Here is a 25,163-nt window from a genome sequence, read left to right as displayed (position 1 = left end):
TTCCTTCCTTCCTCCCTCCCTCCCTCCCTCCCTCCCTCCCTCTCTCTCTTTGTTTCTTTCCTTTTTGTGACAGGGTCTATAGCCCCAACTGGCCTGTAACTCACTATGTAGCCCGGGCTGGGCTGAATCTCACAGAGATCCACCAGCCTCGATCTCACAGAGATCTCCCTGCCTCTGCCTCCTGAGTGCTGGATTAAAGCCGTGCATTACCACACCACGTTTCAAGTAACAACATTCTTGAAGCTAATGTTAACTTAAAATTTAGAACGAATAGAGATTGAGGAGTTTAGAGCACTTTAGTTTCAAATTAAAAATTTAATAAGATGGTTTTATTTACACCTCGAGTTAAACGAACCAAGCTCACTATCTCCAGTGAATCCACAATTGTCGTTTTCCAGTAGAAAGAGCCTGTGTCTGAACTGAAGAGATAAACTATATTGCTTTTAGTATAGCTCACTGTAGCTTTAATTAAGCCAGTCTACTCCATTAGGCATTGGTTTGCCTCACTGAACTGTGTGGAGCTTCTCCAGCAACAGCAATTAAACTTTCACATGAGAGATATGAAGTATAAGCATAAAAGCTGCACATACAGAAAACAACAACTATTCTAATTGGCCACAAATAATAAAACTTCTCAATTTGGGGAGCAGTGAAGGTTTTGCATATCACTGTTTCAAAACCTGGTTTCTGCACAAAGTACAGTGCTGCTCTGTCTTCAGTGATTCTGGGTGACTGCTGTTAAAAATTGTTATCGTAATCAATTTATAATTGAGACTGATGTCAGTAGCTTTGATTCCTTCCATGGTATGCATTTATAGATACTCAATCAGATAATAAAGGTCTTTAACACACTACCCTGATAATTTCTTTGAAGTCCTAAGACAAATATTTCCCATTCTATAAAGTAGGAATTGTAAAGTCCTGCATTCCATTCAAACCCACCAGGAAACATCTACAGAAAAAGAAACTGTCTTCACTGCCTGTGTTTAAGAAGATGCACTGTAAAGAGGGGTTCAGGGGAAAGTGCTGCAATCTCCTCTAACTTCAATGTGTTTGTACCATTTATTATAAATTAAGGGAAATATTTTTCTATCAGCCTTTCATCTTGGTGAGGAAATAACTCTTCCTTCTGCAACAAAATTCACTTCATAACTTCTCTGCTGTGAACTGTCCAAATCATCTGATGTTGAGATAGGATGAGATAACACAGCAGGTTAAGACTGGCCCAATAAAAGGAAATTTTAAAAAATGATACCATGATTTTGAAGCTACTTTTGTTTTGCTGTAATTTTTATGTAATGTCTTAACTAGTCCTGAACTATAGTCTCTATGGATTTCTTAGCTCAAATCAAAATAATAAGATATTTTATGCCAACTTTATGAATTACCAACTAGAGTGCAGATAAACTAAAAGTAGGCCTAGAAAAGTAACTACATATGATGGAAAAGAAAAGAGATGTCTTTATATATTTGTATTGATTTAATCTTTGTAAAAAATATTTTATTTATGCTGGGTCTAGTGTCGACGTCTTTAATCCCAGCACTCCAGAGGCAGAGGCAGACTGATCTCTGTGAGTTCAAGATCACCCTGGTCTACATAGTGAGTTCCAGGCCACTTGGTGCTACGGGGAGACCACATCTCAGAAAAGACCAAAGGTAAATTTTATTTATTATTTTTTATGTGTATGAGTGTAGTGCCCACGGAAGTTAGAGGAAGGTGTCAGATTCCCTGGAACTGAAGTTGCAGATGGTTGTTAACCACCATGTGGGTGCTAGGAATTGAATCCAGGTCCTCTGCAACAGCAGTCAGTGCTCTTAACCACTGAGCCATCTCTCTAGCTCCTGTATTGATTTAATCTTAAGGAGCCCTGCAAAGCTAAGGCTAAGACCACAATGGAAAGACCTTTGGTGGTTCTTTAAACAAAACTGTATTTCATAAAATGTTTATGTCAAATGATATCTATATCCTTTCACATTTATTAAATTTCCCATTTAGATTAAATACAATATCTTAGAAATGATTCATATTTCTTTGGGATTCTAAGACATAGATTCTTCTTTCTAAATTCAATATTCTCCAGGACATAAACAAAGAAACTCCAGATTTAGTTGAGGAGAATATGAAGTCATGCAGATATTAATAAATAGAGAAGTGGCACAGTAATCCCAGCACCTGGGAGCTTGAGGCAGGAGGACTGTGAGTTAAAGGCCAACCCCAGCTATGTAACAAAACCCTGTCTCAAAACTAGTTAATTCTGCCAGGCAGGGTGGTGCATACTTTTAACCCCAGCACTTGGGAGACAGAGGCAGGCAGATCTGTATGAGAGTGAGGCCAGCTGGTCTACATAACAAGTGCCAGACCAGCTGAGGCTATAGGGAGACACTGTCTGGAAAACCAGAAAGCAAACAAACAAAAACAAATTCATTCACTTTAAGACATCTCTCTTATCAAAATCTACAATGAAACACTTTTGTTACTAACTTATTTTATTCAAGTTACTTTTCTAAATTATTTATGTATAGATATTAAAATGCTGCAGATGGCTACTTCCAAATGACCCAAGAGATTTCCCTCTCTTAGTCTATGATCAATATAAGAATAATGAGGTATTTTAATTTTTTTCTTTGTTTCAATTATGAGTTTAAATTTGTTAGAATGAAGGTTATTTTGTGGATTAAAAAAGCTTCTTATAGCTCATACTTTCATAACATCTTCCCATAAAAATTTATCTTTCTATGACAACATTATTACAGATGTTATACATGGGCATATTGACCTCAATCTCTTTCTGACCCATTAGTTGATTTTTCTTAATTCTCTGGGATTTCTAGAAGAGAAGTATAATGTAAAAGCAGGGAAGTTTGATTCTAGGGAAGAAGCTGTAAGGAACTTTGTTTGGTACTGAGGGTGGGGAGCAATGCTGGAAGATTTCACACTTCACAAAGCAAGATCTTTCTTTGAAACATGCCTAAAATAGAACTTTCTTGGCAAGAAACTAGACAGAGTACATACTAGACAAGTAAAAGAGAAGAAAAAGCACTGAGATTAAAAGGGAAAGGCTTCCTTGGGATTTTTAGGGCATTACTGGTTTGTGCATGTACAAAGGGAGACGTTGACTGCTTTTTTCCTTTTTTTCCGAGATAATTTTAAAAAACTCTCTTGAAGTTGAACTGTCTAATAGGTGTATTAACATAAGACAAATTTTAAATAGTATTTCTATAATTTTCTTTCAGGTTATGTCCAAGCAAGAAAGTTCATGTCAAGATAGAACTCAGAGCCCCCTGCTTAGAAAAGAAATGAATGTTTGCTCTGTACTACAATTGGGAATAAATGAGCTTTTCTAACAACTTTATGCAATACAGTTAATCTTAAGGAGAACTTCCATATCTATAATTTCATTTATTAGAATTATATAGAGCTGTATGCTCACTATCAACAAAAATACCAGCCACTTACAATATTTAGGTAGTAACAATCAGGTAGCAACTTGGTGAACCACACTTTGTGGACTAAACATGAGGAAATGAAATATTCATAAGCTATCCTCGGTCAGAAAGGAAGGGGTTAAAATAGGAATCCCTAAAATTAATAGTCAGGTAAGCTTATGGTCTGAATCCAAAATAGAAAGCTCAAATCCATATCACATTAAAATACAACTTTAATTTCTCCAAATCTACCAAGTCAAAGAAATCCATTCAAAAATCAACTAAATAATCTTGTATATGGCTAAACTACTGTACGTTAATGACCAGAAAAAAGGGCCTATCATCTGGTTTTCAATGTATTTTCTAATCTCACTTCTTCAGAGAAGGTTCAGGCTCAGCAATAAATGGTAACCAGTAACTCTGCGACTCCTCATCTCCTGTGCATAGAACTGGCAGCTTATAACCCACTGAAGGCAACTTAATAATGAATAAGATTTTCTTCTGACAGCACAGATGTATTCATGAGATTCTTACCTGACCCCCTTTAGGCTGGTATTTGATGTTGTCAGTTGATCCAATTTTGGATTTGACATTCTTCAGGTCTGGCAGTGGTTGATTAATAAGTCGAAGCTGCTTAGGAGTAGCGGGGGACTTTGGGGGAGTGCGGATGATAGCGACTTTCTTCTCACTGGGCACCAATATGGCAGATTTGGGGGTTCCTGGTGTATGAGGGGTCCTGGGATAGCTGGGGGTTCCAGGAGTGCCTGGGGTGCGTGAAGAGTAGCTTGGGGGAGTGCCAGGGGTGATGGCGGTGGATCCAGGCGTTGTGGGGGTTGAGGTACCACTTTTTCCTGCTCTGCGAATGGGTTCTGACCCTATGTTAGAAAGTAGGTAAGACAAAAAGAAGGTGGGGGGGGTGGGGGGGATGAGCAAGAGGAGGAACACATCATAGCATTAGAAAGTTCTCTTGAAGGTACACTTCCTCCTATATATAGTTAGGACCCATAATGTGTTTAATTCAAAAGGATTTAGAACTTTATGAAGTCACAATGATGCTCAAAAGGTGAGTGCCTCCTTTCTTTAGATTTAGATTTTGAACACATGTTAATACACAAAGTTAAAACTTGATTTCTTTTCTCACTTATTCTTCACAGTTCTTATTTTGAATTCATGCAAACTATCTTTTTGTCTGTATATTATTATGGCATATGGACGACCTGGAGCTAGAAACAAAGCCTGCATTTAACATGGTATGTGAATCTCTGCTTACAGGAAAACTCCTGGATGGTATGTGGACTGCTCATTCCTCTCTGCAAGTACATCAGTTCTGAGATCCAGACATACACACATCACAGAACTGTCTACTTATATCCCATGGTTTTAGCTAATGAGGATTTCAATGTTAACATCTCAGCTTATATGGAGTAACACATAGTAGCACATGAATACATTTAATAAGATGGATTTATTTATACTGTGAGTTGGATGAACCAAACTCATGATCTCCAGTGAATTCATGACTGCATATGCTCCCTCCTCCTGGGCTTCATGAGATTTTAAAGACCATTTCTTTAAAATCTTTTCAAAAGTTACATGAAATTCCAGGATATTCTTGCATGCAGTTAAGAAGATGGCAGGCAAATGGAAGCGAGCAAATCGCTTGCTCTTCTAATTGCCTGTGTATGTTTTAGCTGTTGCTATGCACAGTTTAAGTAGGCCCCCAATCCTTAGATTATCAAAGTATCAATTATGCTTATTACCAAATGACACAATGTGGTATACTTGTGAAAAGAAGTAAAACTAGAAAGTCAAAATAGCACTGGCTCAGCACGTTTTCAAAAGCAATTTATATATGAATCTATCTTAAAAGGCACAACAGAGTGGCTCAAAGAAACAGATTTATGAAGAAGGTTCCATTTTGTTTCCATAGCAACACATAAAGGCTTAATTTAGGATGCTCTTTGGGAAGGCTTGGGGCCTTTGTCTTGTCTTATTACTCTCTGGGTTATTGTTTATGTCCAGTTCTAACCCTAGATATTTGGCATTAAAGTCCTTTACCTGAACATTACTAACTATTAAATGTCCTCCTTACTAGTTTATTTCAGTAAGTTATTTTGGTTATGATAAAAGAATTTGAAGTTTACAAAGTATTCCTAGCACCGGCTTCAAAGGATGCTAATATTTCATGAAATTAAATGGTGCTGGGCATGATTGGTCTAATTACAATGACATTTTCATTGTAGACAGGACATTGAGTGTCATGCAAAATCATCATGCCTGAATACGTCAATTATTATTGTATTTTTAAAAAGCAATGGTTGAGCTAAAATCAGTTACAATGTGACAGTGGTAACAGTTCCCACCATTTTATAATATTTCCAGGTTACAGAGATCTGATTTGCCCAGTACTTTCACAAAGCATTTCTCCTCCAAATAAATGTAGAAAAGGCATTAAGACAGGTGTGAACAGTGGACTGAAAACCAAATTCAATCATTTACTAGCTGTATATATTTAACAAGTTACTTCTATATTAGGTCACTTTTCTTATCAATTTAATTGAAGTTACTAACAACTAACCATCAGCATTGCTAACTCCATCAAATGAAAAAATGTACCTTAATCATTTTGTATCTAATATGTGCTCAAGAAATGGTAGCTTTTTTTGTTGAACAGAAAAGCAAGCTAATAATTTGATATTTTACAAGATAGTGTTAGCAGCAATGTAAACTACAGGTGTGTAATGAATGGACCATTACACAGATATAGACTGCTGTAATTGCCAATCAGCCCATTATTGGCATCAGTCAAAAGGAACTGAAGACATTGTATAGAACATATCATGTGACAGCTCATTTGGCATGAAATTCTTACCAAACTGAGTGGTATTTTAGTTGTTTCATGTATGGCTGTGAATATGTTCCCGTGTGTTCTGTGCATGTGTATGTGTGTGGGGTGTGTTTTGTGTGTGTGTGTGTGTGTGTGTGTGTATGCGTGTGTGTGTGCAGAGGTTAGAGGCTGATGTCAAGTGTCTCCCACTTGTTCTCTACCTTGTATTTCGAGACACAGTGTCTTACTGAACTTGAAGCTCACAGATTTCCCAGGTTGACTGGCTGTTGAGCTCCAGGTACCCCCTTGGCTCTACCCCAACCCCCAGTGCAGGAGTTACAGATGTCCACTACTGTACCTGGTTTTCACACAGCTGCTCAGGATCCAAATTCAAGTCCTCACACCTGTGCAGCAAGCGCTTCACTCCTTGAGCCATCTCCTTAACCTTGGATTTTAGGGTTTGATTTTTTGACTTTCCAGTTAAATTTTAAGATTTGGAATTCTAGTAAGTATTAAGTTGGTATAGATGCATAAAACTACATAACTGGCATTTTTCTCTATTAGTTACCTTTTAGAATCTCCTTTCTTGATTTAAATTTGAAATAGGAGAGAAAACATATTCTTCAAATGACTTTATCTCAGTCTCTTACTGAGATTCTTTGTTCCCATTTATTCTTTCACCTGTTTTGACTCAAAGAATTATTTTGGAACAAACTACAGTCTAAATTTTTTGATTTTGAGGCTGAAGGTAATGATAATACATTTTAAATGCAGATTTGCTTTGTTTGAACACTATAAACTATAAATATAAAAAAAGTACTCTTCCATTTAAGAGATTAAATAATGATAAGAAAAGAAACCAAACTGGAATAAACGTACTGGTGGTCCTTCTTGCCGAAGAAATAGAACTGTTAAGTGAGAAGGAATTCTCCTCTCTGTCTCCTGAAACGCCCCGGCGAGGAGGGAGAATGGAGGAAGGTCTCGGGAGCGAAGAGCGCTTTTCCGGGCTCTTGCTTATTCCATCCTGATTTCGAAAAAGAAAATTGTCAGGGTCTTGTGAATCTTTATTTTATTTACACTGCTCTGTTTGTTTTTTTTTTTTTCTGATAGATAAAGCTCTTTAGCTATATACTACCAACTTTCATGCACTAGTAAGAATTTCTATTACATAACTTAGAATTTATAGTTTCCCAGTTATTCTATCAAAATTCATTATTATGCAGTGACAGTGTTCTGAAAATGAACTCGGTGAAGTACAATTTCTAATCATGAACATGGATGAAATGGGTTTACAAAGGTCATCTTCAGAAAATTGCAAATGGGTGACATATCTACTACATGGAACATGGCAGAACAGGCAGTAGAGAAAACTAGTGCATCCCTTAACTGTCACCAGTGAAGCCTCCGTATACAACAGAGTATGATGCACACAGAAGGCCACAATTGGCCAAGTTGTAAAGAATAGGAGACTGGGAGGCAGAGGCAGGTGGATCCTTGTGAGTTCAAGACCAGCCTAGTCTACATAGTGAGTAGTGAGTTCAGGTCAGCTGGGACTACAGCTTGTCTCAAAAAAAAAAAAAAAAAAAAAAAAAAAAAAAAGAATAGGAGACCATAGAGTGTGTTGTCATGGATAGGACTCCCATATTAAACCTCATCTACCCACAACTCAGGGACCATTGTGGAAAGACTGTAAGTGCCAGGGTTGGTTCATGAACATAGGGAAGCAGAGGTTTTCAGGCCACTGGAAGCTTTGCACACACGAACTTGCAGCAATGGTAGCATTGAGCACAGGACCCGTGCCAACTCATTCACATGAGGGCCCAGAGTGGAGCGAGGGAAATGGTTGCAGACCCCTCCTAATCTTGGAACTGTTGGAGTCTGATTACAACTGGGTGAGGCAAAGTAGGCCTTACTTACAATCTCTAGATAGGCTGACTAGACTCCAGTGGATGAATTTGCACCAAAGGACATCTGGGTACAAATGCTTGGCTGGATAGGATTTAACATGTAAGGTGTAATACATGAAGTCCAATGGTGGGGGCATGGATGCGGGAGAGGATCTAAATTTGATTAAGAACTATGGTATGAAATGTACAAAAGCTCGATAAAAAAATAAGGAAAATGGCTAATTTTACTTAAAAACTTCATTAGCATGATGATTTCTTAATCAGAATGGACTAGAAGGGCATTGCAGTCACAATATTCCTAACAGTTACCACAACCACATATTGCCTACTGATGTGACAGGAACACCAAGCATAACACATCAATTATGATTTCATCTCACTGCAAAATATTGTGCACATTTTAAAGGTAAAGAAACAGGTTTAACAAATTAATGTTATTTTTTTCAAGATCCTGGCATTTGTAGGTGTCAGAGATGGTAGTAAACCCTGAAATATCTGGTGTTGAGTCCAAATGTCATATAGAATATAGCTTATTATTATTAGACTATATGATTTTTATATGTTACATATGCAATAGAATGTATTTTGGGATTTTCGTTTATAATTGATTTTTTATAATAAGTAAATTAATAATGGTCAGTATCTAGAAGACGGCAAGTTTTATGTACATTTTTTAATGCAGACTTTCCATCAAAACTTTTAGATTGCTTTTAATAGGGTTTACTATTTATATGTCATAGTTCAGAATGTCAATTTTGCTTTCATAAATTTTCTGAAACATGTCATTGTGACTTCTCTCCAATTTTATTCCTTTCTGTACCTTTTAGTGGCCTGCCTCCTTACCTTGTTCCCTGATTCTGGGCATGTCAAACGGTGTGTGGAGCCTGCTGAGGAGGGCTGTACTGAAACACTGCCAGAACAGAAAGGCTTTTCAGCCTTGCTAGGGTAGGATGAGCTGTAGCTTGGGGAGTTTGTACTACCTTGTAAAGCAGGAATCTTTGACAAAGTAGAATTCTAGCCATGAAAGAAAACAAAAACAAATAAAAATAAATGAAACTATGAAGTAAAAAGAAAAATCCAAAATGTATAAATACATAAGAACTTAAATGTTTACTTAAAAACACATGATCAATGACTATAATCAAGGACAGATGAATATGGGAGAAAAGGGGTTGTCATTGAATTCTGTTTTGTAGATGGAAATCAGTCAACAATACCCATTTAGAAATGTCAGCTGTACTTAAACATAAAAACAATGCTATACCATTTGGCTTCGTACCCATCATATATAGAACAGGTATCCATGTTATTTACTCCTTTACTTTCAAATGTTGTGATTATCTATGCTTGGCACAGTAGATACACAAATGACAAGTGTTAAATGGTGATTCAGTGGGAGGATGGATGGATGGAAGAAGGGTAGAAACAATCACAACATTTATACATGAAGGAATTGGCTGTAAAATTCCAAAACCAAAGCATTGTACATGATTTGACATAGGATCTTCAATTTCATAATTTGATGCAAAGAAATAAAAGATTGAACTGAATTGACTGTAAAACAGTGGTAAAGAGTCTTTTATTTAGGAAGAAGCAGGTTGTTGAAATCTCCCACTGTTGAACACCAGGTTAGAGTTTCGGTCTAAGTAGAAATATACATACATACATACATACATACATACATACATACATACATATATATGTTGGGGAACCTGCTGCTAAGGTTGCAGTCTGCCATCTCTGGATAGCTCTAAGGAGCTCGGCGCTGTATGGAGGACTCCTTTTCTCAGCGGGGGCTTTCTGCTCTCTACCAGACCTTATCTGGAAAGTGCCTCCAAGCATAGATGCCTGGCTTTATTTGGAACGTGACCTTTGTCATAGTTACCTGCAATAAACTGCTTCCAATTTTTTCTATATGATAATTAGGCATTGCCCTATAGCCAGATGATAAGGATCCCCCTACCACATGTAAATAAAGCATACCATGAGTAGCTATCATGTAAAACTTTAGCTACCATCCTCACCCTATAATTTGCCCCCAAACCCCGCTGAATAAACTGAGCTGTCTCACTGAAGGGGACTCCCGGAAAGCTTTTTCCATCGTGCTTACTGGCCATCCTGACCCCATTAGTTGCTTCTGCTCCCTTTGTTCTCATGGATCAGTGGTCAATGGCCCACGAGGGGAGGGAGAGACCCACATACATACATACATATTTATGTATACCCACATAGGCACACACCACACACACATATATGTTCTAAGAAATATACATACATACACATGTATACACAAACACACACACACGAATCACTTTGTGTGAACAGGGATATAGGAAGCCCTTAAAAGATATGGGAACTCGTTCTGAAGTGAATTGTTCAGAAAAAGAACAGTTTCAAGATGTTCTTGTCTCTCCAATAGAGTTGAGTTATTCTGAGAGGTCATCTATGCAAGGACTGTAGAAACAATTCTCACTATTTGTGCTGTGCACATATATATACATTCATAATGTCTATTATTTTCAGTAAATTTACTTTAAAAGAAAATTAGTTATCTCTGCATCTGGGGCTTTGGAAAGATAGGAGAAATACATTCCCCACTGGGTTCCTTGTCTGTTAGGTGACTAACAATTGGTACAATAGCCAACTCCTGGGAGACTACAAACTGCCAACATTTTTGTAAGTGAAATTACCCCACTCTCAGAGACTCTAATTGGAACCCCCAAACTATGAATTCCACTTTTCAAGGATATAGTGTCAGTTAAAATCCATAAGCAAAATAAGTCTTAAGAAAAGAATAACATAATGGCAATAAGTAGATCTCTCTATACACTGGATTAAAATATGACACCAAACAGATAAACTTTACATTGCTTAAATATTATATATGTAGTTCATATTTAACAAGAATATAAATAAAATAGTCTTTATGCATTTTATGTATAAGGTTTCCAAATAATCCACAGGTCCTCCAACAATGTTACACTTGAAAAGTGTCTTTAGAGTCTGCAGGAAATGTTCCTCTACTAAGTGTAGCCTTTATGATGGCCACACAATCTGCAATTTAATTGTATTTTAAGAATAAAAAGACCCCAAAGAAAAGTAGCCAGTTTCTTAGCTAAAAGTCAAAATGTCCTTGGGCCTCTTAGCAACATACTCTGTTCTAAAGGCCAAAAATGTCAAAAGTATTTGCGAGCTTGTATCTGATCCTTAAAATATTTTAAGGTTACCTCTTCAGAGGGGGGAATGTTGGAGTAGCCAAAAGGCCCATAAAAATAAATAAATCAAAGAAGAAGAAGAAAAAAAGTCATGGGGAGATATGGGAGGCGTTGGAGGGGAGGGAATGGGCATGGATTTGATCAAAACACCTTATATGCATGTATGAAATCTCAATAAAGTTTTTTTAAAAGTTAAAAAAAGTTATAACAAGTTATAGTAGAAATCAAGTAATGAAAAATATCTCACAGATTAAAAAAATTCAGTTTTAAAACTTATTTATTTTTATTTTATGTGTATGAGAGGTTTGCTTGCATGCAAGCACAACAGTACTGCGCAAAGTCTGTGGACGCACGAAGGCTTCAGATCCCCTGGAACTGGAGTCAGGGGTGGTTATTAGTTGCCATGAGTGCTGGAAATTGAACCTGTTAATCTGGAACAGCAGTCAGTGCTCTTAATTGCTGAGCCATCTCTCCAGCCCTCAAAAATTTTTAGATGTCGACATTAATTTAATTAAAAAAAAAAAAACCTTACAGAGCTTATATACATTGAGTTCATTTTATGAGCAAAACACAAACTGGGAGTAAGCTATACCATTGAATTAGTATAATTTTTATGAACAGACATCAGTCCATATGATGTGTTATGAATTCTTAAAAAGAAAGTCAGCACTGAAGAGACTATCCATAAAATATCATAAGACTTAATTTATAGGTATAGATAACTTCAGGGAAGACTGTGTGCAAAGTAAAAGTGGATGGACTGGGGGCCCTTGCAGAGTTGTGTTGCAAGCCACATGTCTCCTGGGAGACTCTGCCAAGACTACAGACAAGAATGACAGAGCCAAGGAGATTACTTCAAATAATGAATTTGATTTAGCTATTACAAAAATAGCAGATGAAATTGAGACTTGTTTTTAAGTTTCCTAAATTTTTCCAAATAATGCTTACTAAAAACTTTTTCCTAAAGGAAAAAAAATCTCAAATTTATTTTTTGTATCAGTGACTGAAAATGTCTACATTTTAAATAATAGCAAAAATAGCAACTAATGACTATTGCTATTTAATGAATACTGAATAACTACCATATTCCAAGACCTATACTGTTTTATGAAATTACTCTGCTTAATTCGCACAGCTAACTTATGCTATAGGAATTTTGCCACATCCCTTATTTTTAGAAAATTAAGGTGTAGAAGAAAAGGATTATATAGCTAAAAATATTCAAGATTTGGACATGATAACATACTAGTTTTCTATCATGAATAAAAAGGGAAATCCAAATCTTGCAAGCATGTTATGTTAACATAAAGCCTAATATTTACCAAAGCAATACATGAATTCTATCACTTGCATATATTCAGGGATGGGTCTTCAAGAACTTATCAGTACTCACATAAAATGAATTGCTTCCTTTATCAAAATAAAGCCCTTCTTAGTTTGAGATGATTATCAAAAATATTAGAAATAGAAACTATTTTTCATAATAAAAATAGAAGTCTAAAATCTTATCAGTTTTTAGAGATATAGTCTAAGAATTGTGATTTAATTACCAGTATGTTTGTGGAGATTTGTTTTTTCATATGTTACTAATTGACACCATTTAAATTGTTTGTTGTAGTTTTAGGAATTCATTAGTAATTCTTTCATTTATCTCTTCCAACCATAAAAGAGCAAACACATCTCATGTTGGTTTTGGTCTTTAAAATACAGTTGGTAATATAAAAAATTGAAATATAGAAATGATTTATGAATATATGAAATAGTTAAACATCATTAGTAGAACTGCATTAAAACAACAATATATTTATTATTATTATAATTTGCAAATAAAGAATAATATAACTTTGGCAATGTATAGCAAAAGCTTTAAAATATATATTTTTGTTTGTTTTTGCCTTTTTGAGACAGGGTCTCCCTGTAGCCCCAGCTGGCCTGGAACCCACGATGTAGACCAGGTTGGACTTAATCTCAGAGATCCTCCTATCTCTGCTTCCCAAGTGCTAGATTTAAAGGTGTGTGTCCAAACACCCAGCCTTCAACATTCATTTTGAAACAATTTTTATTTTATTTTATTTCATTTTGAAGCAATTATTTCACTAGTAGGAAATTGTTCTAAGGAAATGAATTGGCCAAAAACATCTCAATGGCAATATTATTAAAACAGAAACAAAAAGCAGTTTGAAAGTCAAATAACAGGAAATTGATTATGTCATGGCAAATAAATAACATGCAATGTTAATATTGTCATTAAAATGGTTATATGAATGCTTAGGTGCATGTTTATTATTTAATTGAAAATTGATACACCTGTCTTTTGATTTTTGTTACTGAACCTCTAAATGTGTAGAAAAATACTTTTATATCAAAATATTAACTGCAACTATCTTTAATACTGTTTTACTTCTTTTTGTTCATCTAAAGTTTTATTTTGATTTATTTTATAACAAAACAATGAAAATATAATACAGTACATTCGTTAAAATGGTTAAAGTTGGTTCCATTAAGTGTTAATGAATCATTATTCCTCAGTACTGTCGAGTCACGCATCACAGTGCTGTCTAATGTGTTTTATCTTGCTATTGAAGAGGAAGCCCAGCCATGTCCTCCACCAACTGCCATCACCTGTCACTCTGCGATACGTTAGTCTGGCCTGGATATTCCCGAGAATCATTCTGGATGAGACCAGTTTAAAATGGCATTTAGGAATAAACATCTACTGTCTAAATAATACCTAAGTTTTGTTAAGACATTGGAACAAATACCAAAAGGAATTCTGATTTAAAAACAAGAGAAAATTTGTTTTACTCACAGTGACTTTGTCCTTTGCCTGTTTAAATGCACTGGGATCCTGAGTTGATTCACTGCCAGCTGCTGTTGAAAAGAAACAAATAACCCCAAATTTAGTGGCTAAAACCCACACAAATGCATTTTCCAATACCTCCTGGGTATTTCACTATGTCAATAGACTAGTGCAAAGCAGAAATTTGTTTCTTTTGGGGTTTAAATTCAGTAGCCAAAGAAACTTGAGTGACAGTAATACATTATAGTAGCTTCAACTACAATATATGCAAATTAACATATTCTGGTGTCCATCTAAGAACTGCTAAGCACACAAACTCATTTACTGTGGGTCACCAATGTACCTTTGAGTATCTACTGTATACACATAGAATCTTTAGAACAGAACTCACAGAATAGAAAGGTGAATGCTACCTAGTTTAAAGGAAAGGAAGCTGATTGGTTTCTCGGTTGGTGTGATATAGAGATGCCCCAAACCCTCCTGTTTGGAGGTCACTGGCTTACCTACAGGTATTTCTACATTTACCTCTCAAGCTGTCATGACCAGCCAACCCCTTTGCCTCTGTACCCCTTCGCTTCATGATATGATTCACATACTTGTGTGAGGTGAAAATATACCAGAAGAAGGGAAGGAAAATAACTTTTCAGGGACAGAGAATGATAAACTTTAAGTTCAGTAAATACAGAATGTGTTCTACACATGCACTTCTTGTATGACATTATTACCACATCTGTTACTGTTGTTTCTCTTGCTGCTGCTGTCTGCTTCTGACTCCAATTTTAAACTCCATCATCTTCAGTACATTTTGTGTTGATGACTTACCTGACTTGACTCATATATCTCACAATTTAAGATAATCCTTTGTGTTTTGAAAAACAACACTATTTGGAAGATACTCTCAGAAGTTAAATACTGTAGTTTGTATGTTTAATTTCTCCTTAATTTTATTTAGTAGAGAAATCCTCAAGGAAAAAAAGGATCCTTAGAAACCGTCCGAATTAGCTCCAAAAGGGGTTTTTATGCTACATGTACCTCTTACATCAAGACAATGGCTGTCTACACTGTGCTTTATTCTTTATAGGATTTTCCTAGTAGGGTTATTAAGATCCTAGGAATGAATTTTTTTAAGTAACAGCGAAATGATGTCATTCTAGTGCTTCTGTAGTATCTTAAATTCCTGTAGCACACATATGCAGTCTGCTTCAAACCAATGACATCTGCATTTGGTCGATGCTTCCTTCTAGTATCTCTTAGCATTTGACTAGAATAAAGGAGAACCCTAGCTGGTCCAAAGTTCTTAAATTTTCCTTAAAGAATGAATAAAAAGGGGGTATCTGAGTGTCATAAAGTAAGTATCAATGACATGCAGACATGCCATTTTACAAACTATTTGCAAACTATTTTACATCTCCTCCGAAATTCCACAATTCAGATGACATCTTTATATTTTCAGGTAGGCTATAAGATTTCTTAATGTTCAACCCAAAGGATTTGTCCAAGGATTTGTCTGAATAGAAGAAAACTTCCAAGTTTGATAAAGCTATAAGCCTGACAAAATTAGCTAATTAAAGTATGACACAAGATTTGGAAATATTATGTTAACTACTAACTTCTCATTTTGAGGTGTTCTGTAGCCTGACCTTTATCAAGTTTGTGTATAAAAGCTTTCCAAATTAAAATCCTTGGCTTGGATACTTGTTGGTACAGAAAACACATCAAATGATTCCTAGATGAAGAACACAAATACACAATGCCTAGAATTTTGGCCAAGCATGGTACTCTACTCTTATAATTCCAGCAACTGGGAGGCTAAGGCAGAAGGTTCATTAGTTCAAGGCCAGCCTAGTAAGACCTTGCCTCAAAAAATTAGAAGCCAAAACCCCAAATATAAAGACTAAACAAACAAAGAATACTAGGAGTTTTTAGTGGGGGTCAAAAGCCATCAGTTACTCTGATCTTTTTCTTACTAAGGCTAGTGTTGTTTCCAATCAGTGAAATGATCCCAAAGTTTATATAGAGCCATTTGTAGTGTACACTGGAAAGGAAAATACTTTTTTTCTGATATAGCAATATAATAATTTATAAATTACAAGCATATCCATATAGATGTAAAAATAAATTTAAAATTATACTGCAGTATAATTAGGCATACAAAATAAATACTCAGTTACTTTACATTGAAATTTCAAAATAAAAATTTGTGTCATAGAGAGCTACATAGGTTTTTATTATGATTTCTAACATGCTTCATTTTCTTGTTTTACTAGATTTTAAAGCTTAGAAATGTGCATATTTAGAGCAGAAAGAAATAAATAACGAAATAGAAATAATTGCTCTTATCTCTTCCTTCTTTTCCTCCTCTTCTTCGCTCTCTCTGTCTCATAATAACATCTCTCTGTAGGTCAGACTGGCCTACAGCTTACTGTAGGCTTCTGGGCTGTAGCTTACTTTACCGCCCAGACTGGACCTGTCTCCTCCTCCCCAGTGCTGAGATTATAGGAAACTTGTTTATTTCAAACTTAACTCTTAAGGGGGAAGGGGTTTTAACTTACAAATTTCATGTTGAATTATGTTAGAATATTTACCAGCTTGGATAAATATATTTAAGAAAGTCTTAGTGATACAGTACAGGAGATTGAAAGAGCTGCTAATTTTGGACATGAAAAATAAAATCTGATAAGACTGCCCTTATTTTCTTTCTTCTCGTTTTGTATTTTTTTAATCTAAAGCAAAATAAATTTGCAAACTACAGTCTTATCCCTGAGTGTTTTCCATTTCTAATGTCTAAATCACTGTGCATTGTCTCAGTAAATTCAACAACAGTAACAGATTTGGCAGTAACAATACAGAAAATAGGACGAATATACATGGATTTAAGCATGAAGGGGATAAATAAGCAAAATAATGAGAATGCATACCACGGTTAAATTCATCGCCATCGTCTAACCAAACACACAGAATGAAAATAGGGGTCCCATAACGTGACACTAGAGCACAATGCCAAGATACAATCACGCACTGTTATGTCTGAGCATGACAAAGAAACAGATGGTCATGACCTCTTCTGCAGGGAAGGAAAAAAAAAAAAAGAATAATGATACAAGACACTTAATAGCGAAATTTTTCATGACTGCTGAGATTCTTGGAAGAAAAACAAAATGAAGAAGCTTCTACAGTAATGAGATTAAAAAAAAAATACACAACTATGTTTGCCAGCCACATTGCAGAATTGAACAGTCACCTGTGGTTTTCCGCTTAACACAGGAGAGATGAGTTGGTCTAGGGTATTTGATAGCAGGTTTTAAAATGAATTTCCTGGAGGGAGAGTGGGCCTGAACTTCTGTTTTTTTAGCAAGTTCAGCCTTCTTATAAACTGCTATGAATAAGAAAACACAAAAAAGCATACCATCAGGAGAAAAAAACCAAACACTTGAACAAAACTTTTATAAGTAACAGTTTACCACCATTAGTTGCTTTTACAAGAGTAATAATGAATTACTTTAAAAAACAGTTTTAAAGAAGTGATTGTTAAATGAACCTTTTTTCCTTCTCACTTCATCCCTGGAGACCGTGCTAGGTTCCTTTTTAGCTATTTTTCTTTCAGGAGTGGAAATTCTGCCTCTCCCGGTTTTAAAAGGTTTTTCTTTTCTATGTTTCTCGAGAGATGGTCTCCGAGCTTCCTTCTCAGCTTTCTCCTCTTTAGGAATAGTTTCTAACTGTTCTGTCATGATGCTTCTATCATCATCTGTGGATCAAAGCAAACCATGGCAACAAGAACAGCAAGAACATTAGTAACCGATGCACAACACCCTTCGTATACTTAATAAAAAGCAAAGTAAAGACAGAGAGACATTTTTAAATGTTTAAAGTGAAAAAAAAATATTCCCGCTAGGCTACTGGATTTGATTCAGAAGATTAAGAAAAGAAGCACACCTTGAGTGTCCACCCATAGGCTGTCGGCATCCATGATGGAGTCATCGATGGTGGTCTCGTCTTTGTAATCGTCGTAGGTTTCTGTCTTATATTCTGAGAATGCGACCTCTTCTCTCTCAGGGGAAGCTGGAGCATCTGGGGAGCCATCCTTGGGTTCCGCCTGGGCTTCTGCTGCCACTTCTATTTCAAGCTCTTCCTCATGAGGGCATGGCCTCCTTTCCTCCTCTGGCTGTGCCAGGGCTGCAAAACGCACACTGTGGGATCCTGACTCTCCTTCATCCATCGTGGTTTGCACTACAGTGATGAAATCATCTTCGATGGTCACCACAGACTCAATCACTCCCTTGTGTTCGCCTGGGCAGGTCTCCACAAATTCCTCCCTACTACCTGGGATACCCAGGTCTGTGATCTGAAGAGTATCTGAGCGGAAGAGTAGTTTGTCATATTCTCCTCCAGCTTCGATCTCCTCTTCCTCCCTCGGAGATTCTGCTGATTCACACACAATGGTTTCAGGCTGTGGCTGGGTAACATCAGAAGGTGTGACAGGTATGTCCAGGGTCTCTTTGCTTTCTTCCTTTGGCAGCTGAATGAATTCCATGTGGACCTCAGCTGTCTCATCAGTGAGTATATCAACCCTTGAAACAGGAGGTGGGCAAGGGATTTCCACGGACATTTTGACAGCAATTTCATCTTGAATCAGGGATGATTCCGGAGAGGTTTCTTTCTTGCCCTCATCGGGTTTCAGGGACTCCATGGTGAGGCTCTCATGCTCACCACTAGACTCGTATGACTCCTCTTTGTCTACAGCCTCCTGATGCACCAAATCGGGCTTTGCCACTTTCTCTTTGACTTCTGTCTCATTAGCTTTGACACATTCTTTGATGAGACCAGACTCAACACCCATGAATACATCTGCCTCCTGAGATTCTTTGGAAGAGGGGGTCAGTTCCTGTGTAGCCTCAAGCTTAAGCTCTGTGGCTTTCCCAGCATCTACATTCATCCCTGAAGCCATCTGTCCAAAGTCACTGACTTTAATATCTAACAGACCCTGTTCACCTTTCTTTGCAGTAAAATCCAGTATTTGGTCAATTTTTGTGGATGGTTCTACCTCAGCTACCTCTGGCACTGAACTGAGACCTTTCTCTGCTTTCTCGGGAGATTTATCTTTGGCTGTTGTCAGTTCTTGGGTGGTGGCATCCTCATAGGTTACACCTAATCCAAAAGTCTCCACTTTACCACCAGCTTCTTCTATCTCCTTGGCATGTTCTTTTGAATCAGCATGTTCTTCACTCTTTTCTAGGACGGTGTCCAGCTTGTCATTAGCTTTCCTGTCATGGTCGAACTCCCTACTCAGTCCTGATTTGTCAGCAGAGGTTGGTGGAGATGCTTCTTTCTCAGCACTGAACTCATCTTTGACTCTTCCAGCAGCTGCCAGTTTTACTTCAATCAATGAAAGGTCTGTTGCTAAATCCCTACGAACTTTATCATCAGTTCCTTCATAAAACGATCCACTTTCTCCTGATAAATTCTCACTGTCTTGAACAGGGGATGGGAGTGGGACTGTGTATTTATTGAACACACAGTAGCCCAAGTCTTCAAGTTGACTGTCTGGCTTTACAACGGTGTGACTTTCATCAGTGACAGGTGGTAGACCAGTACTACTCTCTGCAACCACAGCTTCGGATGGGACCGATTTCCTCCTGGCAACCTCAGCATCCGCACTGACAGAAGCTAATCTGGACCTGGTGCCTGCCAGATCTAGCATCTCAGGCAGGTCAGGGGCCATGACAGTACCATTTTTGTAATATTCTTTGGCTAGGATGGGTGACTCACTGGATGTCTCAGCCTGAGTATTTTGTTCTCCAGTAGCTTTTGCTTCCTCAGTCTTCTCTTCTTCCTCTTTGCTCTCTATTGGAAAGCAAGGGGCTTTCTCCACAGCAGGTGTGGTGGGTGGAAGATAATCATCCCCCTCATCCATGCTTCCACTGGTGTTGGTTAGAATATCAGAAGCCAGAGGAGAAAGATCGTGACCCCGACCAAAGTTAAACCCAAGGGCAATGGAATCCAGGCAAGACATAGGCAAGTTGATAGACATGCTTCTTTGTTCGATTGCAGACCTACCACCAAGCCCTAAACTTCTGCTAAGTGTCAAATCATCCTTATTCTTACTATGAAGGTCTCTTTTTTCCCCATAAACTTTTGGATCAATGGTGAACATTCTCTCTTGAGGAGAACTTGGTTCTTCAGGTAACTCAGATGGATAACTCTGTGCGAGAGTGCTGTACCCTGCTTCCTGTGCTGGAGCACTGGGCTGGGATTCTTTTCCTGCCTGAAGTCCCTTATCACCATTCTGATGCTTGGGAGATACAGAATCAAGAGATTCCTGGGTGCTCTCTCTTGCATCACTCAGTTCATAGTAATCACTGCCCAACTGAATGCTTTTTGTTGCTTCTTCCTTCAAGGCAGATGTTTCAAAGTACTTGGACATTCCTGACCTATCTTCATAAAATGGCATGCCAACTTCAGCTACGGCTGCAGACCCAGCTCCTTCAACCTTATCTCTGCCAGCAACTTTCTCCTCAAAAAGTTCCTGGGTTTCTTTCTTTTCACTTATTGCCTCTGGCTCAGTTATAAGTGTTTCCAAAGTCATAGAGGTCACAGCTGGATCTGTAACTTCTTGTTCCACACTTGTGGAGAAGGTGTCCTGTGTTAACCTGTCTGTGGCGTGTTCCTGGACTTTCTGTTCTTCTTTGGAGAAAGAATGCTTGGTGGCGGTCTGGAGTACACCTGTTTCTTCATCTCTCAATTTGGGGGCTTCATTCTCTTTTACTACAGCTTCTCTGTCAGGAATGGTTACTTTCTCTTCCAGCTTTGGCTGAGGTTCACTTTCAGTAACTGTAGTTTCCTGTGCACTTGGGGCAGAAGTCTCTTTTTTCTCTTGATTTATGGTTCCCTTTTCTTCCCCTAAAACTTCCTCTATGATATATTCTTCCATAACTGGATCATGAACATCTTTCTCTAAGGTGACAGCCTCTGAGACGGGAGCACCTTCCACTATGTCTGGTTTTTCTTTTGGTGGCTCCTCAGCTTTAAAACTATCTTTGGCAGTAGGTAGACCACTGGTGTCCTGCAGAGATATTTTGTCATCTGGTTGGAAGAGGAGAGGGGCAAAAGGCGATACTTCTGTGACTCTTTCATTCCTTATGGTGTCTAAAGGAAGGGTGAAGCTTCCACCTTGAAAGGGACTTGGCATGGGCGAGTCAAACTGCCTCCCTTCCCATCTTGGGATATCCTCAAGCACATCTTTTTCCCTCATGGGTGTCAGGGGCCCAGGAGATATTGGAGCAGCTAAACCCCACTCATTTTTCTTCGATTCCATTGGCATTTCGATGAACCAGTCTTTTTGCTCTTTTGGGGCTGGATGTTGTGTAGAGAGGCCAATGTCAGGCACTACAAGGCTTGGTTCTGTATTCTGTTTTACGTCTTCAAGGCTGGCACCAAGAGCATGCCCAAACAGAATGGGAGGAGATTTTTCTCCCTCTGTGCCTTGGAGGTCCTTTTGATCACAAGAAGTTTCAGTTGTCTCTGGCTGAGGAACTAAGGCAGCATGTTTAAGGTCTTCACCAGGCTTACTTTGCATCGTTGACTCTTTTTCCTTCTTGTCTAAAGGCTCTGCTGTAGAGGGAGTCACTTCCTGCTGGACATGGAACTCCATCTTCGAGGCTGTAAGTAAATCTGAAGTAATCGGGTTGGTTTTTAAACAAATAATAGGCAAGGGCTTTCAGGCAGTAAGCGTAAATTACTTTAAATGAGAGATGAATGCCAGGGTAAAAGGAAAACTATGGAACATGCAAGCATGCTGTCCACTGAAAAATGACTAAAAATGTCAGAACTGAAATATGTATGGAGTGCCAAGTGAAGCCTGGCTGTAAATTAATGTGAATAGGCCTTACACAAAGAGGCCTTCAGTCTACTTGCTTGCTTGTTTGGTATTTCCTAACCTTTAATGCTGCATACTAGGGGAGAAAAGGAAGCTCATATTCATTCCATTGATAAAAGGTATAAGTTAATATGTACTGAGTATGTAGCTAACTTAGGGTATAAGAGAATGTATATTAAGGATTTTTACTAAATTTTAAGATACGTTTTCTCATTTGAAAATAAGGTGGCAGGCTATAGGATGCCAAGAAATTCTTAATGATATAAGTATTAAGAGTTTCAAAAAACTTGATCAACAATGGCCAAGAACCATTTAGGGCACTGATAGTTAAGAAGATGAGATTAAATTTCAGGAATAGACGTAAGTATTTGCTATCAACTTTATATAGGCAAGAGTGTTGCTAGTGGTGTCATAGCCAGCAAAAATAAAGGTAGCTGACTGGGCCACAATCTCCAGGTCTTATAGGCCTAATGGGAAAAGAGGCACATTTTATTGTATTAATTACTTAGTGTGTGTGTGTGTGTGTGTGTGTGTTTGTGTGTGTGTGTGTGTGTGTATAAAACTTAAGAATTGATCCAATTTGCACTTAGTCTAAATTTTTAATTCCTGATTGTGATTTCCGGCTTATATTATTAATAATAATAAGTCACAGAATAAAAAAAATATCAGAAGAGATCACTATCTAAATATCTTTCTCCCCATAGTACTGACTTCATTTCCTAGAACATGGCCAGCTAGTGAAGTATTGGTCAGTATTAACCTCAAATACATCACATCAAATAAATGACATGAACTTGGTTATGATGATATGCTAATCCAAGTGGCTCTGGAGTTTCAGTTATGTTTATAAGGTATTTCACTGTGGTCACTAGAAGTAAGTGTAGGTATCTGGAAAAGATTTGGAGGTAAAGCACAAAATTCAGCCATTTCTTGAAAAGCAAGTGAATGGCTCATTATGACCTTGTATACTGTGTGTCCTGTTGTAATGAGAGCAAAGAAATGTCTCATAACTTGTAGTAAAGGCTTAGATGAATGAAAACGCAGGGGTTGACTGCCCCAGAGAGACAATGATATGGAAAGCATCAGCAAGATTTCTGAAGGAAACCAACTCAATATTTGTTGAAGCATAAAAATCATAGCACACTGTGGCTGCAAATAAAAGCGATTCTATCATATCAGCTCATATATGCCAAAATCCAGCTCTAGGATTTAAAATAAAAGCATATGAATTGCTGTCCCAAAACATAAAAACAAAAGTATACATGTATTAGCAATGTGACTGGCAAACACTGGCAATGAAGAGGGAGGGTAAATCAAGAGCTCACACAGCATCATCAGCCTGCGGCAAAGCGTATTGTATCATGGCAAAGGACAACCAAGAGTCAGCTGCAGCAGGGGACAACCAAGCTCTCACACAGCATCTGCATAAGCCACACTCTCTGCTCATGAAGCCTGAAATGGTGGTCTTGTGATCATGAGAAGACCTAGCAATGAATCAGCACTGGAAAGGCATTGGCTTGGTGAGCCGCTGGAGAGAGCATTTGTAACCACACATGCAAATCCTGACAGAGACACACCTTCCTTGGCAGAGGAAGGGGTTTTGACTTCTGGAGACAGATCCGCCACCTCTTTTACACATTTTTCATGTGGAGCCCCTGCCAGGGCACTGTCTTCTGGAACTATCTGGGTCTCTGTACTAGACTCCACTTGGCCCTCACTGAGGCCCTGGGGTTGGTCTGAGGACTTAGCCCCACACTCTTTCCCAGGAAGAGCAGCAGTTTCAGTTTCCTCAGTCATCGCACCCTCTAGTGCTTCTTCTTCTTAGGGATGAAAAAGATGTTGACATCATGACCACAGAACAACACATGAAAGGAAAGATTATTATTCATGGAACACTTTCAGCTCCATTCAAATGACCCCACAGGCCCTCAGATCTATTTTCTTTTACCAGCTGGATGAGCAAACTGGTAACTGGATGACACATTCAGTATGCACCGGTTAGAAAATTATGATGTATAATATGCTAATTGTAATGCCTTTTAAAAATAAAATTAAAAGGCAATACATTTTAAAATTTGAGAGCTGAAAGGGTTTTATGGCTTGAACACCTTTTAGTGGAAATGGCGGTGAGCTGAACACATGGGAAAGCTTGTTAATCAGAGATAGTGCTGCCCATAAGCAGATGGTGGTAAAAAGACAGATGTATTGATGCACTGAATAAAGCCTCCCAATTGGTTAGACATGTGCTGCTTTCTCCAATGCAGGAAGCCCCTACATAAGAATTCCTGACTGCTTTATTCAAAACCTACACATTTTGCAGAAGATTCTTAGGAAGAAAAAAAACGCCTTGCCTCAAAAGCAATATCTACCCAATTATCTTAATAGCTGTAGCATATAGTCTATCAAAGGTATTTAAATAGAATTTGTTTAATATGTCCAAGGAAAAGACTAAGTAGGTCAATTTATATTCCCTTCCCTGAATTACATGATACTTGAGAAGACGAAAACTTTGATGAAATAAAATATTTTGTAAGACAGGGTCAAGGTAAAGTTTAAAACTTGATTATTTACCAAAGCACTTCTCTGGAATATAATTGTTATGACACTGCCTAATCAGGAATGTCACTCACATGCAGTTTTTTTGACACTAAGGAAGAATATGTACATATTAGTAATATAATCTTTTTTAATGCAATCAAAACAAGATCACTAGGGAAGAATGACCAAGTGGCAACCAAACTACCAAACTACCAAAATATTTCTGTAAATACGTAAATTGCAAAGATGTCAAACAGCAAGTTGAAGGCCATGGATTATTTTGTCCATTTGTTTCTCTTTTACACTTCAAGGGTCAGTACAAATAGATAAATTCATTATATCCTTTAATAAATGAAAGGAAATGGTATTAGCTGTTTTATAAGTCTGCAAATGGAAGGTCCTTATGCAATTTCCATGAAACAGTTGTTCATTGTGTAAAAAACACTGTGGGAAAGACTACAGATTGCAAAGGAGGGAATTTTCTTTTTTAAGAAATATTAATATCCTGGAGGGTGGGGAGAACCTCTTCATCTATCTTTTCACATTTAGATACAGGCATTTCTATTTTTGTAATGTG

At 37.6% G+C, this 25,163-nt stretch overlaps 1 protein-coding gene across 17 annotated transcripts in view; it reads right to left on the bottom strand.

Annotated features, from left to right (window-relative positions):
* Positions 1–25,163, bottom strand: part of Map2 (microtubule associated protein 2) — a 310,297-nt gene that overhangs the window by 18,986 nt on the left and 266,148 nt on the right. For 4 of the 17 annotated variants that reach the window (XR_003851599.1, XM_029569952.1, XM_029569951.1 and 1 more), the window contains 8 exons: positions 23,626–23,868; positions 18,109–21,843; positions 17,714–17,920; positions 17,417–17,551; positions 14,185–14,246; positions 9,004–9,174; positions 7,133–7,277; positions 3,961–4,301 (listed from right to left, as the gene is read on the bottom strand). Coding sequence is in view for 16 of the 17 variants with exons in the window: in XM_029569952.1 (XP_029425812.1) it covers positions 3,961–4,301; positions 7,133–7,277; positions 9,004–9,174; positions 14,185–14,246; positions 17,417–17,551; positions 17,714–17,920; positions 18,109–21,843; positions 23,626–23,868 (5,039 nt within the window). In the remaining variant the exon portion in view is untranslated. The remainder of the gene's footprint in view (positions 1–3,960; positions 4,302–7,132; positions 7,278–9,003; positions 9,175–14,184; positions 14,247–17,416; positions 17,552–17,713; positions 17,921–18,108; positions 21,844–23,625; positions 23,869–25,163) is intronic. The other 13 variants (XM_029569958.1, XM_029569961.1, XM_029569960.1 and 10 more) reach the window with 10 other exon arrangements.

Source organism: Nannospalax galili, unplaced genomic scaffold, assembly GCF_000622305.1.
Source record: "Nannospalax galili isolate Female #2095 unplaced genomic scaffold, S.galili_v1.0 scaffold281, whole genome shotgun sequence".
NCBI classification, from domain to species: domain Eukaryota; kingdom Metazoa; phylum Chordata; class Mammalia; order Rodentia; family Spalacidae; genus Nannospalax; species Nannospalax galili.
The sequence above is the reverse complement of the archived record's forward strand: the minus strand, read 5'-3'. Positions and strand labels throughout refer to the sequence as shown.